The sequence below is a fragment of the Entelurus aequoreus genome, linkage group LG26 (assembly GCF_033978785.1).
Source record: "Entelurus aequoreus isolate RoL-2023_Sb linkage group LG26, RoL_Eaeq_v1.1, whole genome shotgun sequence".
NCBI classification, from domain to species: Eukaryota; Metazoa; Chordata; class Actinopteri; order Syngnathiformes; family Syngnathidae; genus Entelurus; species Entelurus aequoreus.
Window position 1 is genome coordinate 2,941,571 of NC_084756.1, and position 15,000 is coordinate 2,956,570.

Consider the following 15,000-nt stretch of genomic DNA (forward strand, 5'->3'; position numbering starts at 1 on the left):
AAACTGTTTTCTCTGTTGTGGCCGTGTGTCGTCACTTACATTGAAAATAGCTTATTTTTTATATTTGATTTTGTGCGTGGCATAGATTTGCCGTACGCGGAGGACGTGTGAGCAGTGCGCAATTGCACAGATGTGCACCTTAGAGGGAATGTTGGCCCTGACCAAAAGCTAATGAAAACATTCACATGTTGCACAATGAGATGTAAACATGGGATCATGTGTACATTTCTGTAACTTGTAAAATATATCTTTGTATTAGTATTTCTTTAATATAACAACAGCATTTCATGATTCATATTTATAAATTAAGATTCTTAATAAATGACTGTAGAATAAGCACACATTTGATTGGTAAATCATGGTGTATTATAACGACCGGGTGCAGTTGATAAGACAGTAGATAAAGTTGGTTTTGGTCTGGTTTGCACGGCAGAAAATGACACGTTTTGCTGGATAGAAGTTTTTTACCAATGTTTTGGTCATGTGTAAGCTAATGTTACACAACTTTCATGGTGCACAGGATGTCAAACGAGATTACATTCCACATTCCATGTTCCGTGTTGGCACCTTATTAGTCAGACTATCCAAATCTCAAAATGTACTTTTCAGTTTAGGATCCGCAATGATTCAAGCTGACGAGTGATGAGTCATTTGGGAATGCGTAACCCGTCAAAGAAGAAATGGTCTGCAACACACAAAGACAGTGAAGGGAGAAAGAAACATGAACCTCTTCTATGGTTCCTATCCCTATGGCACTGCCTCGCCGTCCATATCTACTGGGACTTTTCCCCGGGACAAGCAATGACTGAGTCACGCAAGCCAGGAGGAGGAGGAGGAGGACGAGGACGAGGAGGAGGAGGAGGAGGAGGAGGGTGAAGCAAAGAGAGAAAACAGACGGCAGTTGGAAAAAACAAAAGCAGACGTCAGAAGATCACAAGAAGTTTCAATACTGAGTCACACAAGAGAGTTGCACAGTACCTCACACAAACCGCCACACCTTTCACTGCGTGTATGCAGGGATAGTCCTGACTACGCAAAGTACACCTGGATATATTTCAGAGTAGTCTGTGTACGGCTTGAAATGTATATTGTTTTGGGGGCCACATTTGCAGAGAGCTAAGAACCGTGTGGCCCACAAGACATTGAAACAACGTTGAGAACTTGTTGAATTAGGTCCTGACTTGGAGCAACTCAAACAAAACGTTGGAACACAAATACAACGTTGAAACAACATGCTTTTTCACGACGTTTATTCAATGTTGGGTTATGGCGTTAATTTCACCATTGAATTTTGGTCATTTTTTCGAACCAATATTCTACAACACGAATACAACGTTGAAACAACATGCTTTTTGACAACATTTATTCAATGTTGGGTTATGGCGTTGATTTGACCGTTGAATTTTGGTTATTTCCCAACCAAAACTCTACAAATACAACATTGAAACAACATGCTTTTTGACTACGTTTAATCAATGCTGGGTTCTGACGTTGATTGGACCATTGAATTTTGGTCATTTTTCGAACAAATATTCTACAACACGAATACAACGTTGAAACAATATTCTTTTTGACAACGTTTAATCAATGCTGGGTTCTGACGTTGATTTCACCATTGAATTTTGGTCATTTTTTGAACCAATATTCTACAATACGAATACAACGTTGAAACAACATGCTTTTTGACGACGTTTATTCAATGTTGGATTGTGACGTTAATTTCACCATTGAATTTTGGTCATTTTTTCGAACCAATATTCTACAACACGAATACAACGTTGAAACAACATGCTTTTTGACAACATTTATTCAATGTTGGGTTATGGCGTTGATTTGACCGTTGAATTTTGGTTATTTCCCAACCAAAACTGTACAAATACAACATTGAAACAACATGCTTTTTGACTACGTTTAATCAATGCTGGGTTCTGACGTTGATTTGACCATTGAATTTTGGTCATTTTTCGAACCAATATTCTACAATACGAATACAACGTTGAAACAACATGCTTTTTGACGACGTTTATTCAATGCTGGATTGTGACGTTAATTTGACCATTGAATTTTGGTCATTTTTCTAACCAATATTCTACAACACAAATACAACATTGAAACAATATATAACAATGTTTAATCAATGCTGAGTTCTGACGTTATATTTGACCATTGAATTTTGGTCATTTTTCGAACAAATATTCTACAACACGAATACAACGTTGAAACAATATTCTTTTTGACAACGTTTAATCAATGCTGGGTTCTGACGTTGATTTCACCATTGAATTTTGGTCATTTTTCGAACCAATATTCTACAATACGAATACAACGTTGAAACAACATGCTTTTTGACGACGTTTATTCAATGTTGGATTGTGACGTTAATTTGACCATTGAATTTTGGTCATTTTTCGAACCAATATTCTACAACACAAATGCAACGTTGAAACAACATGCTTTTTGACAACATTTATTCAATGTTGGGGTCTGGCGTTGATTTGACCATTGAATTTTGGTAATTTCCCAACCAAAACTCTACAAATACAACATTGAAACAACATGCTTTTTGACTATGTTTAATCAATGTTCGATTCTGACGTTAATTTGACCATTGAATTTTGGTAATTTCCCAACCAATATTCTACAACACAAACACAACGTTGAAACAACATGCTTTTTGACAACGTTTATTCAATGTTGGATTTTGACGTTAATTTGACCATTGAAATGTGGTCATTTTTCTAACCAATATTCTACAACACGAATACAACATTGAAACAACATATAACGACGTTTAATCAATGCTGAGTTCTGACGTTAATTTGACCATTGAATTTTGGTCATTTTTCTAACCAATACTCTACAACACGTATACAACATTGAAACAATATTCTTTTTGACGACGTTTATTCAATGTTGGACTCTGACGTTAACTTGACCATTGAATTTTGGTCATTTTTCGAACCAATATTCTACAATACGAATACAACGTTGAAACAACATGCTTTTCGACGACGTTTAATCAATGTTGGATTCTGACGTTAATTTGACCATTGAATTTTGGTAATTTTTCGAACCAATATTCTACAACACGAATACAACATGCTTTTCGACGACGTTTAATCAATGCAGGGTTCTGACTTTGATTTGACTATTGAATTTTGGTCATTTCCTAACCAATATTCTACAACATGAATACAACGTTGAAACAACATGCTTTTCGACAACGTTTATTCAATGTTGGATTCTGACATTAATTTGACCATTGAATTTAGGTCATTTTTCTAACCAATATTCTACAACACGAATACAACGTTGAAACAACATGCTTTTCGACGACGTTTAATCAATGCTGGGTTCTGACTTTGATTTGACCATTGAATGTTGGTAATTTCCCAACCAATATTCTACAACACAAATACAACGTTGAAACAACATGCTTTTTGACGACATCTATTCAATGTTGGATTCTAATGTTAATTTGACCATTGAATTTTGGCCATTTCCCAACCAATATTCTACAACACAAATACAACGTTGAAACAACATGCTTTTTAACAACGTTTAATCAATGCTGGGTTCTGACGTTAATTTGACCATTGAATTGTGGTCATTTTCCAACCAATATTCCACAACACAAATACAACGTTGAAACAACATGCTTTTTAACAACGTTTAATCAATGCTGGGTTCTGACGTTGATTTGACCATTGAATTGTGGTCATTTTCCAACCAATATTCTACAACAGTGTTCCCCGACCTCTTTTCCACCAGGGACTGGTTTAATGAATGCATTATTTTCATGGACTGGCTTTCTACGTGTGGCAGATAAAAACAGCCAAAAAAAATGAGCATGAAAAGTTAGCCTTTGGCTGCAATCTGGCAAAGTAACATTTGATATGTCCATGAATGTGCATTGTCCCATGTACTATAAGAAAGGAGTTGTAATATCTATATTTATTAACAAGCTTATTTGTGTGTTTAGTGGGACAGGCCAAAGTTAAGTCGGAGAAAATGCTGTGGTTTATAAATTAATTATTGTTTTTGTGCGGTGGTTGGGGACTACTGCTCTGCAACACAAATACAACGTTGAAACAACATGCTTTTCGAAGAAATTTATTCAATGTCAAGTTGTGACGTTGATTTGACCATTGAAATTTGGTCATTTCCCAACCAACAACCTGAATACAACGTGAGACACCAGCATTGTCTCAATTTACAATTGCAACTATTTTGCAACGTTGTTTAGAAGTCAGTTTTAAAGGACATGCACGTATAATCAACGTTGTATCAACGTCTTGTGCCTGCTGGGTTTACTATTATTCTCATTTTGTATATTCTCGAGAACCAGCGTCCTCCAAAGTAGACATTTGATTTTGGTCTTTAATGTCAAAGACCATCTCGAGATCATCTCCATGACAGGAAAAGTGAGTATATTTTAAAGTGGAACTGCACTTTTTGGGGGAACTTTGTCTATCGTTATTATTTTGAAAGACATGACGACGGATGTATTTTTTTTTTTACAATGCATATTAACTTGCAAAAAAACATAAATAAAAGTCGGCCCATAGTATGTTCCCTATTCCGCGGATTAAACCCAATAAAAAAACATCCACAAAGTGCCAACAATACTCCGTTTACATTTGGTGAGTTGAATATTAACAAGTATTAGTGATATTGTTATTATAAGTGCTAACGCAGACTAATTATTTATCACTTCCTGTGTGCCAATGTTGACATCATAGACTGAACAGCTGCTTCCTCGCTTCCTTGCTCGTCAAACTTTATACTAGATCACTAATCGTGCCTCTCACCTGGACAGTAGAAGGATGAGGATTTATTCCTACAAGTTACTTTGACAACCAATTTAGACTCGGATATATTGAGAATGATACGTCCTTCATACCGACAGCCATCAGACTGTATAATGCATATGTTCCTTTTGACTGTATATGTACTGTAAATGTATAATGTATTTATATTATTCACATGTGAATAATGCTGTATAATAGACTGTATTTACGTATATTATTCACATGTGAATAATGCTGTATAATAGACTGTATTTATGTTATTCACATGTGAATAATACTGTATAATAGAGTGTATTTATATTATTCACATGTGAATAATGCTGTATAACAGACTGTATTTATATTATTCACATGTGAATAATGCTGTATAATAGACTGTATTTACGTATATTATTCACATGTGAATAATGCTGTATAATAGACTGTATTTATGTTATTCACATGTGAATAATACTGTATAATAGACTGTATTTATATTATTCACATGTGAATAATGCTGTATAATAGACTGTATTTATACTATTCACATGTGAATAATGCTGTATAACAGACTGTATTTATGTTATTCACATGTGAACAATGCTGTATAATAGACTGTATTTATGTTATTCACATGTGAATAATGCTGTATAATAGACTGTATTTATATTATTCACATGTAAAAAATACCTAAGTGTTTATTGTCTATTGTGAGCGAACTGTGGTGCTGAATTTCCCCCAGGGATCAATAAAGTACTTTCTATTCTATTCTAAAGAAGCTTGATTGTTTGTTGGCTCTCATGAAGTCTGCAGTGAGTAAAAATCAGTAATTATGTTAAAAAAAAGCAAACTTTGTGACGCGTTTTTGAAATGAATGTGCCGCTTATGCTTAAAATAATGAAAATAAGTAAATATTAGATGTTATTATAAACGTTACTACAATACATATATACTTACATCATGTATATACAACTTTAATGGAGGTGTTTGGATGTTTCTTTATAGGCTCCATTGTAAGAAGACGTTTGATCAAATGTATTTAATATTTAGAATGCATTAAAAATAAATAATACATCCGTCGTCATGTCTTTCATAATGATTGTGAATGTGATATTTTTGATCTGAACTTGTGGGCCACCAAATGATCAAAAAGATAGGAACCAACATGGAACCTTGAGGAACACCACAAGTATAACTAAAGAAGGTAAACGAATGACTACTGACCGTAAATGAAGTAAACAAGATACAACACTTTAGTGCAGGGGTCGACAACCCGCGCTCTTTAGCGCCGCCCTAGTGGCTCCGTGGAGCTTTTTTAAAAAAGTATGAAAATAGAAAAGGACGGGTGAAAAAATACATATTTTTTTGTTTGAATATGGTTTGTGTAGTAAGACAAACATGACACAAACCTTCCTAACTGTTAGAAAGCCCACTTTTTAATATGTTTGTGTTTATGCTTCACTGATGAGACTATATTATAGAGCGCCGTTTTGTCCTACTAATGAACTCACCGTAGCTTGTTTACATGTACAAATTTCTCCGACGCTGCCACAGAAAGACGTGTTTTATGCCACTCCTCTTTTGTCTCATTTTGTCCACCAAACCTTTCATGCTGTGCGTGAATGCACAAAAATGAGCTTTGTTGATGTTATTGACTTGTGTGGAGTGCTAATCAGACATATTTGGTCAGTGCATGTGTCAAGTCCAAACACTGATGACATCTATTAAACAAGACAAGAAGCAAGGAATTAAACAGATACAGAATAAAATTTGGCTCAATGAGGAAGCGCGTACACCTGTACCCTTGTACAATGTTCAACCACGCTCTGACGAAAGATTGTACGCCTCCTCTTTTATTTGGACTTTCCCTGATTACATGGCAACAGCTGTTTCCAAGGGAGGGGGGTCGTAAATAGCCATCGCCTTTGGTTACAAAACAGTTCAAAGAAAAGGTAGTAAAACAGTTCAAATAAAAGGTGCCTGGAGCTTGGGTAGGTCCTGCTTCCTCTCCGCTTTGTAGATCTCGGGTCAAGACAAAATCTTCCTGTGGATTACAATACATCAAAGAAACCGACGCCTTCATGTCGCTTCCCATCCTACACAGTGGAGTTTTACAAGCCTTTTGCTTGGTAGGATCAAAGACAGCTTTTTTCTGCTTGCCGGGAACTCATTGAAACACAAAGTTTTGTGATAACTTAGATACAATTATTCTGACAGCATGACTGCAAGCTAATCCTTGCTAATATGGATTGTTGCCAATATTACATACAGATGTGTGATGAGTCATGCAAATATAAAATAAATACACAGAGGACATAAGTAAAGGATCTTAAATGAGCTCAAATATACCTACAAACGAGGCATAATGATGCATTATGTACATACAGCTAACCTAAATAGCATGGATTAGCTTGCAGTCATGCACTGACCAAATATGCCTGATTAGCACTCCACACAAAGCTCACCTTTGTGCATTCACGCGCAGCATGAAAGGTTTGGTGGACAAAATAATAATAATGGAGTTGATTTACATAGCGCTTTTCTATCAAGTTGATACTCAAAGCGCTCAAAATGAGACAAAGAAGGAGTGGCACAAAACACGTATTTCTGTGGCAGTGTCGGAGAAAGTTGTACATGTAAACAAACTGTTGCAGTCACAGTCCACACAACTATGGTGAGTTCAAGGACTGCCGGAATTAGTAGGACAAAATTGTGCTTGCCAAATACTCTCATCAGTGAGTAGGAACATGATAACATTAATGTGTAATAAATGAGTGTCTCCATGGTGATGCCCTGTATAGTAAACAAAAAAAATCCTCATTTAAATACGTTTTGGTGTCTTTAAGTATTTTTAATGACATCTGTTTTTTTTCGCATTGAATATATATTATTAAAATATTTCTTATTTCTTCTTCAAATAAAAATTCAGCGATTTAAAAAACAAATTGTCTCCTGCTTTTTTGAAAACATAACAAAACGTCACATGCAGGAGCATGATAACATGAATGTGCAGTAAATGAGTGTTTCCATGGTGACACCCCGCATAGTACACAAAAAATCCTCATTTAAATATGTTTTGGCATCTTTTAGTATTTTTAATTACCTTTGTTTTTTTCGCATAGAATATTTATTTTTAAAATATTTCTTATTTCTTCTTATTTTAGTATAATTTTTGCGTATTGAGCATGCACCTTCAGTGATAAAAAACAGTCTCCTGTTCTTTTGAGAAAGTAACAAAACGTCACATGTAGGAGCATGATAACATGAATGTGCTGTAAATGAGTGTTTCCATGGTGATGCCTTGTATAGTAAACAAAAAAAAATCCTAATTTAAATAAGTTTTGGTGTCTTTTAGTATTTTTAATGACGTCTGTTTTTTTCGCATATAGTATTTATTTTTTAAATATTTCTTATTTCTTCTTAAAAAATATATATTTTAGTATAATTTTTGCGTATTGAGCATGCACCTTCAGCGATTAAAAAAACAAAACTGTCTCCTGCTATTTTGAAAACGTAACAAAACGTCACATGCAGGAGCATGATAACATGAAAGTGCAGTAAATGAGTGTTTCCATTGTGACGCCCCGTATAGTACACAAAAAAACCTGAATTTAAATACATTTTGTTGTCTTTTAGTATTTTTAATGACCTCCGTTTTTTTCGCGTAGAATATTTATTTTTTAAAATATTTCTTATTTCTTAAAAAAATATATTTTAGTACAATTTTTGCGTATTGAGCATGCACCTTCAGCGATTAAAAAAAAGAAAACTGTCTCCTGCTTTTTTGAAAACGTAACAAAACGTCACATGCAGGAGCATGATAACATGAAAGTGCAGTAAATGAGTGTTTCCATTGTGACGCCCCGTATAGTACACAAAAAAACCTGAATTTAAATACGTTTTGTTGTCTTTTAGTATTTTTAATGACCTCCGTTTTTTTCGCGTAGAATATTTATTTTTAAAATATTTCTTATTTCTTAAAAAAATATATTTTAGTACAATTTTTGCGTATTGAGCATGCACCTACAGCGATTAAAAAAAAGAAAACTGTCTCCTGCTTTTTTGAAAACGTAACAAAACATCACATGTAGGAGCATGATAACATGAATGTGCAGTAAATGAGTGTCTCCATGGTGATGCCCCGTATAGTACACAAAAACATTTAAATACTGTGGAGGGGGGCGTGGCTTGCGGGTCTGCCGCGGAACGGGGTGTGCAAGGACCGGCCTCGAAGACAGCGACAGGTGAGTAGATAGCCCAGGTGGGCCCTGTTATCTAATCACCTGTCGCCTTTATTAGCAGCAGCCGGAACGAGACATGGCAGTTGGAGTGGGAGCCAGAGAGAGAGAGAGACACACGGACTGAGGGAAAGACAATTTGCTGGAAAGCAAAAGCCTACCACTATTTATGAAAATAAAACAGTGTTGTACTCTGGAATCCGGGCTCTCGTGGCAGTGTGTGGTGGTCCGCAGAACCCACTAGAGGGCAACCTCTACAAATACGTTTAGGTGAAGCATAAACACAAACATTAAACAGTGCACTTTATAACAATTAGGAAGGTTTGTGTCATGTTCAAACAAAATATATATTTTATCCCCCATATTTTTACATTTTTAAAATCCATTCTTGAAAAAGCTCCAAGAGCCAACCCCCGCACTAAAGTGCCTTCTGCTTGATTCAAGCTTGTTTGCCCTCCATGTGCAAAGCGGAGGTGACGTCATATGCAACCCTGCAATACCGCTATACAAGCTGTACATGGACTACTCTATAATAATAATAATAATAGATTTTATTTGTAAAAAGCACTTTACATTGAGCAAACAACCACAAAGTGCTACAGTGTATTAAAAAAATAAAATTAAAAGATAATAAAAACAAATAAAAATAAAAACTAGAACAGCCTAATAGCTAGAACTAGGATGCATATATTTAGAAAAAGGCTTTTTTTTAAAAGAAGGGTTTTTAAGCCTTTTTTAAAAGCATTCACAGTCTGTGGTGCCCTCAGGTGGTCAGGGAGAGCGTTCCACAGACTGGGAGCGGCGGAGCTTTGTCCTCGGAGGTTGGAGGAGGTTAGCCTGTCCGGAGCGGAGGTGTCGTGCGGAGGATTTGGGGGTGAGTAGTTGTACTTTTGTACTCTAAAGTATACAGTACATGTCCCTGGACATGCTGAGAGGTGAAGGCTGTGCTGGGTTGCGTGAGGTACTGAACATTACACAGCAGCACATGCACAAGAGGCAGCAGACGGAGGAGCAAGGGAGTCTGGGTAATCCAACTACGCGGCTAAATAACTGACTGACTGGACTTCTTTTGCAATGAAGAGAGGAAGTGAGAGGGATGAGACACATACGCTGCATCCTATACGTGCTGCTACTTACAATGCCGGCTGTTTTGGGGCTGTCGGGCGGATTGTGGGTAAAGCTGCCGCTGTGACTAGTGGAGACCGTGTGCGACTTCTTGCTACTGAGGCCCATGGCGTCCATGGACTGGCTTCTGCTGCGGATGACCCGCTACAGAGAGAGATGAGGACATACCGTCACTGGCGGGAATCTACATTGTCACGAGTAGGACTTTTTATGGGGGCTCTTTTCCTCCATAAGGTCCGTCTGACGCCCCAGAAGTCGACCGGCCACACCCCGGAGGTTACGTTTATTAAAGGGCTGTCAATCTCCGGGCACCACACCATTCGATTATTGGGGGTTATGATCATACTTGCCAACCCTCCCGATTTTCCCGGGAGACTCCCGAATTTCAGTGCCCCTCCCGAAAATCTCCCGATTTCCACCCGGACAACAATATTGTGGGCGTGCCTTTACCGTCCTCTCTCACCTGAAAAGGAGACTATCATATATGTCTCCGTTATCCATAGGTTTATCTATAACCCATAAAGTAGGCAGGCACCGAGCTATTTCTCAGCGTGTGTTTATTCCAGCCGGCACGTTAATACACTGACACACGACATCCGGACTCCCATCATGCATTGCTTCAAAACTACGGCAAGTAGTAATGTCCAAAAAAAAACGTAACAGAGACGAAGCAGAAGAACAAAGAAGAAGAGACATGGCGACGACGAGTAAGAAGAAGAAGTACGCTTGCAAGTTCCAAAATGATTTGGGAAAAAATAATTTCAGTTCATCCAGGACAGCTGGAAGGGGAAGGAAGGGGAAGGAAGGGGAAGGAAGGGGAAGGAAGGGGAAGGAAGGGGAAGGAAGGGGAAGGAAGGGGAAGGAAGGGGAAGGAAGGGGAAGGAAGGGGAAGGGGTATGCTGCCTGCAAAAATTGAACACGGTGGCCAAACGGATATACTCATTCATGAACGGATTATTTATATATATAAGAAATACTTGAAAATATATACACCCCCCAAATTCGGAGGTCTCAAGGTTGGCAAGTATGGTTACGATTTCATTCAGGATCGAGTCCCGATTCAAAACAATTCTTGATTCAAAATCAATACTTTTTCAATAACACTGGGTGCCAGTTCTATGATGAACTCCATTCCTCCATAAAGTAGATAAACAGCTCTGATCAATTTCATTATGACTTCAAAGAAAACTGGTTTTGTTGAATGAAATTCTACCCAAACATTTAATAAAGTCAAGTACAAATAAGTGAATGTATAGAGCAGATATGGATCATCTACATCGGGGGTCCCCAAACTAAGTCACAAGTAAAAATGTTTGTATTTTTTTTAATTAGAATTTTTTTTAAATCGGTCCCTTCTAATCCATTTTCTACCGCTTGTTACTCTCGGGGTCTCCTAGCCGCTCAGGCAAATCATATTGTCTAAAAATGCATTTTCCCATCGATAACGTGACATCGCGCTCTTTCAGTCAATTAGTGCGCAAGGAATTTGTATATATATATATATATATATATATATATATATATATATATATATATATATATATATATATATATATATATATATATATATATATATATATATATATATATATATATATATATATATATATATATCTCGGCCAGGGTATATATACATTTACATATATATATATATATATATGTATATATATATATATATATATATATATATATATATATATATATATATATATATATATATGTAAATGTATATATACCCCGGCCGAGTCATACCAAAGACTATAAAAATGGGAGCCATTACCTCCCTGCTTGGCACTCAGCATCAAGGGTTGGAATTGGGGGTTAAATCACCAAAAGTGATTCTCAACGCGGCCACCACTGCTGCTCATTGCTCCCCTCACCTCCCAGGGGGTGATCAAGGGTGATGGGTCAAATGCAGAGAATAATTTCGCCACACCTAGTGTGTGTATGACTATCATTGGTACTTTAACTTAAATATATATATATATATATATATATATATATATATATATATATATATATATATATATATATATATATATATATATATATATATATACAGTATATACACACCCAGGCAGCTGAGATACCGCAACCCCAAAAGGGATAAGCAGTAGAAAATGGAGGCAAACATTTTTAACCCAATGCGGCCCCTTTAATATGATTTGTCTGAGTGGACGGACATCCATGGTGTGCCTGCAGTGCAGACATCGTGGGGACACACTCCGTGCTCATTCACTAATATTAAAGGCCTACTGAAATGAAATTTTCTTATTTAAACGGGGATAGAAGATCCATTCTATGTGTCATACTTGATCATTTCGCGATATTGCCCCATTAATTTGAGCGAGGATGAAAGATTTGTGGATAAGGAACGTGAGACTGAAGGATTAGAGTGCAGTGCAGGACGTATCTTTTTTCGCTCTGACCGTAATTTAGGTACAAGCTGGCTCATTGGATTACACACTTTCTCCTTTTTCTATTGTGGATCACGGATTTGTATTTTAAACCACCTCGGATACTATATCCTCTTGAAAATGAGAGTCGAGAACGCGAAATGGACATTCACAGTGACTTTTATCTCCACGACAATACATGGGTGAAGCACTTTAGCTACGGAGCTAACGTGATAGCATCAGGCTTAACTGCAGATAGAAACAGAAGAAATAAGCCCCTGACTGGAAGGATAGACAGAAGATCAACAACACTACTATCAGGAGACACCGAACCAAACCTTGGACCTGTAACCACACGGTTAATGCTGTGCCGCCTGTCGAAGCCTAGCAATGCTGTTGCTAACGACGCCATTGAAGCTAACTTAGCTACGGTACCTCGACAGAGCTATGCTAAGAACATTAGCTCTCCACCTACGCCAGCCCTCATCTGCTCATCAACACCCGTGCTCACCTGCGTTCCAGCGATCGACGGCGCGACGAAGGACTTCACCCGATCATCGGTGCGGTCGGCGGCTAGCGTCGGATAGCGCGTCTGCTATCCAACTCAAAGTCCTCCTGGTTGTGTTGCTGCAGCCAGCCGCTAATACACCGATCCCACCTACAGCTTTCTTCCATTGTTCATTAAACAAATTGCAAAAGATTCACCAACACAGATGTCCAGAATACTGTGGAATTTTGCGATGAAAACAGACGACTTAAGCTGGCCACCGTGCTATTCCAAAATGTCTGCTTCAACCCGTGACGTCACGCGCAAACGTCATCATACCGAGACGTTTTCAGCCGGATATTTCCCGGGAAATTTAAATTTGCACTTTATAAGTTAACCCGGCCGTATTGGCATGTGTTGCAATGTTAAGATTTCATCATTGATATATAAACTATCAGACTGCGTGGTCGGTAGTAGTGGGCTTCAGTAGGCCTTTAAACAACCTGCTAATTGCTACATTGTGCGCTTTCTGAGCCTTTTTAGAACATGCTTCTCATTTCGCTAGCTCAATTTGAGTGCAAAGAAAGCAATGGGGAAGCAACATGTGGTTCGAAACATCAAAGACAAACCCACAGCGTTGTCAACACTTCCCCTTTCTCTTCCGCAAGTTAACCGACAAAGTGGATTTTATTTTTTTAAATTCCTGAACATCCTAGCAACCTGGCTGCTAAAGTTAAAGGGGTCATAGCATAGATTTTTTTTCTACATGTAAAAGACTTCCTTGTGGTCTACATAACATGTAATGGTGGTTCTTTGCTCAAAATGTTGCATCGATGATGTTTTACAGATCATCTTCAAGCCGCTTTCTGAGATAAGTTTAAACTATGCACTACTTTGTATTAGAAATGCATAATAAGGATCATAAGTGATTACAAATACTGAGTGCACCACACAGCTAGTGACAGTGTGTGCGTGTCGGCAGGGCGACTGATTATGAGGACTGTTCAGTTCGTTGTTGTTTTGGCTTTGTTATAAATACAAAGTTTGTCTATTTGTTTGATATACAGTACTCTATAGCGCTTTATACTGTGATCAAAGTGTACTTTTTTCAAACTAAAATATGGACTTTTCTCAAGGCTGCAGCCCATTATTCATGTTTGCATTGTTTCTCATGGAGAAATTGACTTCAATAAACAAACTTCTCTATGTACGAACATTGCTCAAGAAGAGATTGAGTTAGTAAATCGAGGTGAAGGGGTGTCCAAATTCCAGTCTGGGGGCCATTTGTGGCTCACAGATAGTGTTTTATTGGCGTGCGGCACATTTAAAAAATATTACCAAAAAATAACATTAAAATGTGGAATAAAAGAGCAAACAGGTTTAATGTAACAAGAAAGTGCTGCAATATTGACACTAATAACACAAAGCTGCCATGTGCGCGGTTGTTGTTTACTTTAAAATGTCTATTTTTTTTTAGCTGTCATTGTTAAAAAAAATAATAAAAACTTATAATCAACGGATAGATCTGAAGTTGACCAAGAGATTTAAGCATTAAAAGTAAAAATAATAACGTTTTTAATATATATTTCTAACACTTTTATTGTCATTGCTCAAAAAAAATTATACTGAACCAAAAGCCATGGTGTTGTGATTTATTTTTCTAATTAAAGCTACAATTAATTCACGTTAAATACACACCTTTGAACATTTTTTGGGGGGGATATTATTGCATATTTTGTGTTTTTCCGAATAAAAAAGAGGGGTATATATATATATATATATATATATATATATATATATATATATATATATATATATATATACATATATTTATATATAGAAACGTTTTTTTTTACTTTTAACAATATATATATATATATATATATATATATATATATATATATATATATATATATATATATATATATATATATATATATATATATATATATATATATATATAC

General features: G+C 36.6%; 1 protein-coding gene across 8 annotated transcripts in view; it reads right to left on the reverse strand.

Annotated features, from left to right (window-relative positions):
* Positions 1 to 15,000, reverse strand: part of rap1gapb (RAP1 GTPase activating protein b) — a 411,217-nt gene that overhangs the window by 38,894 nt on the left and 357,323 nt on the right. For 5 of the 8 annotated variants that reach the window (XM_062037572.1, XM_062037579.1, XM_062037573.1 and 2 more), the window contains 2 exons: positions 10,166 to 10,297; positions 728 to 805 (listed from right to left, as the gene is read on the reverse strand). The exons of 1 other annotated variant lie outside the window; for it this stretch is intronic. In XM_062037572.1, the coding sequence (XP_061893556.1) occupies positions 728 to 805; positions 10,166 to 10,297 (210 nt within the window). The remainder of the gene's footprint in view (positions 1 to 727; positions 806 to 10,165; positions 10,298 to 15,000) is intronic. 2 more of the 8 variants (XM_062037575.1, XM_062037574.1) reach the window with 1 other exon arrangement.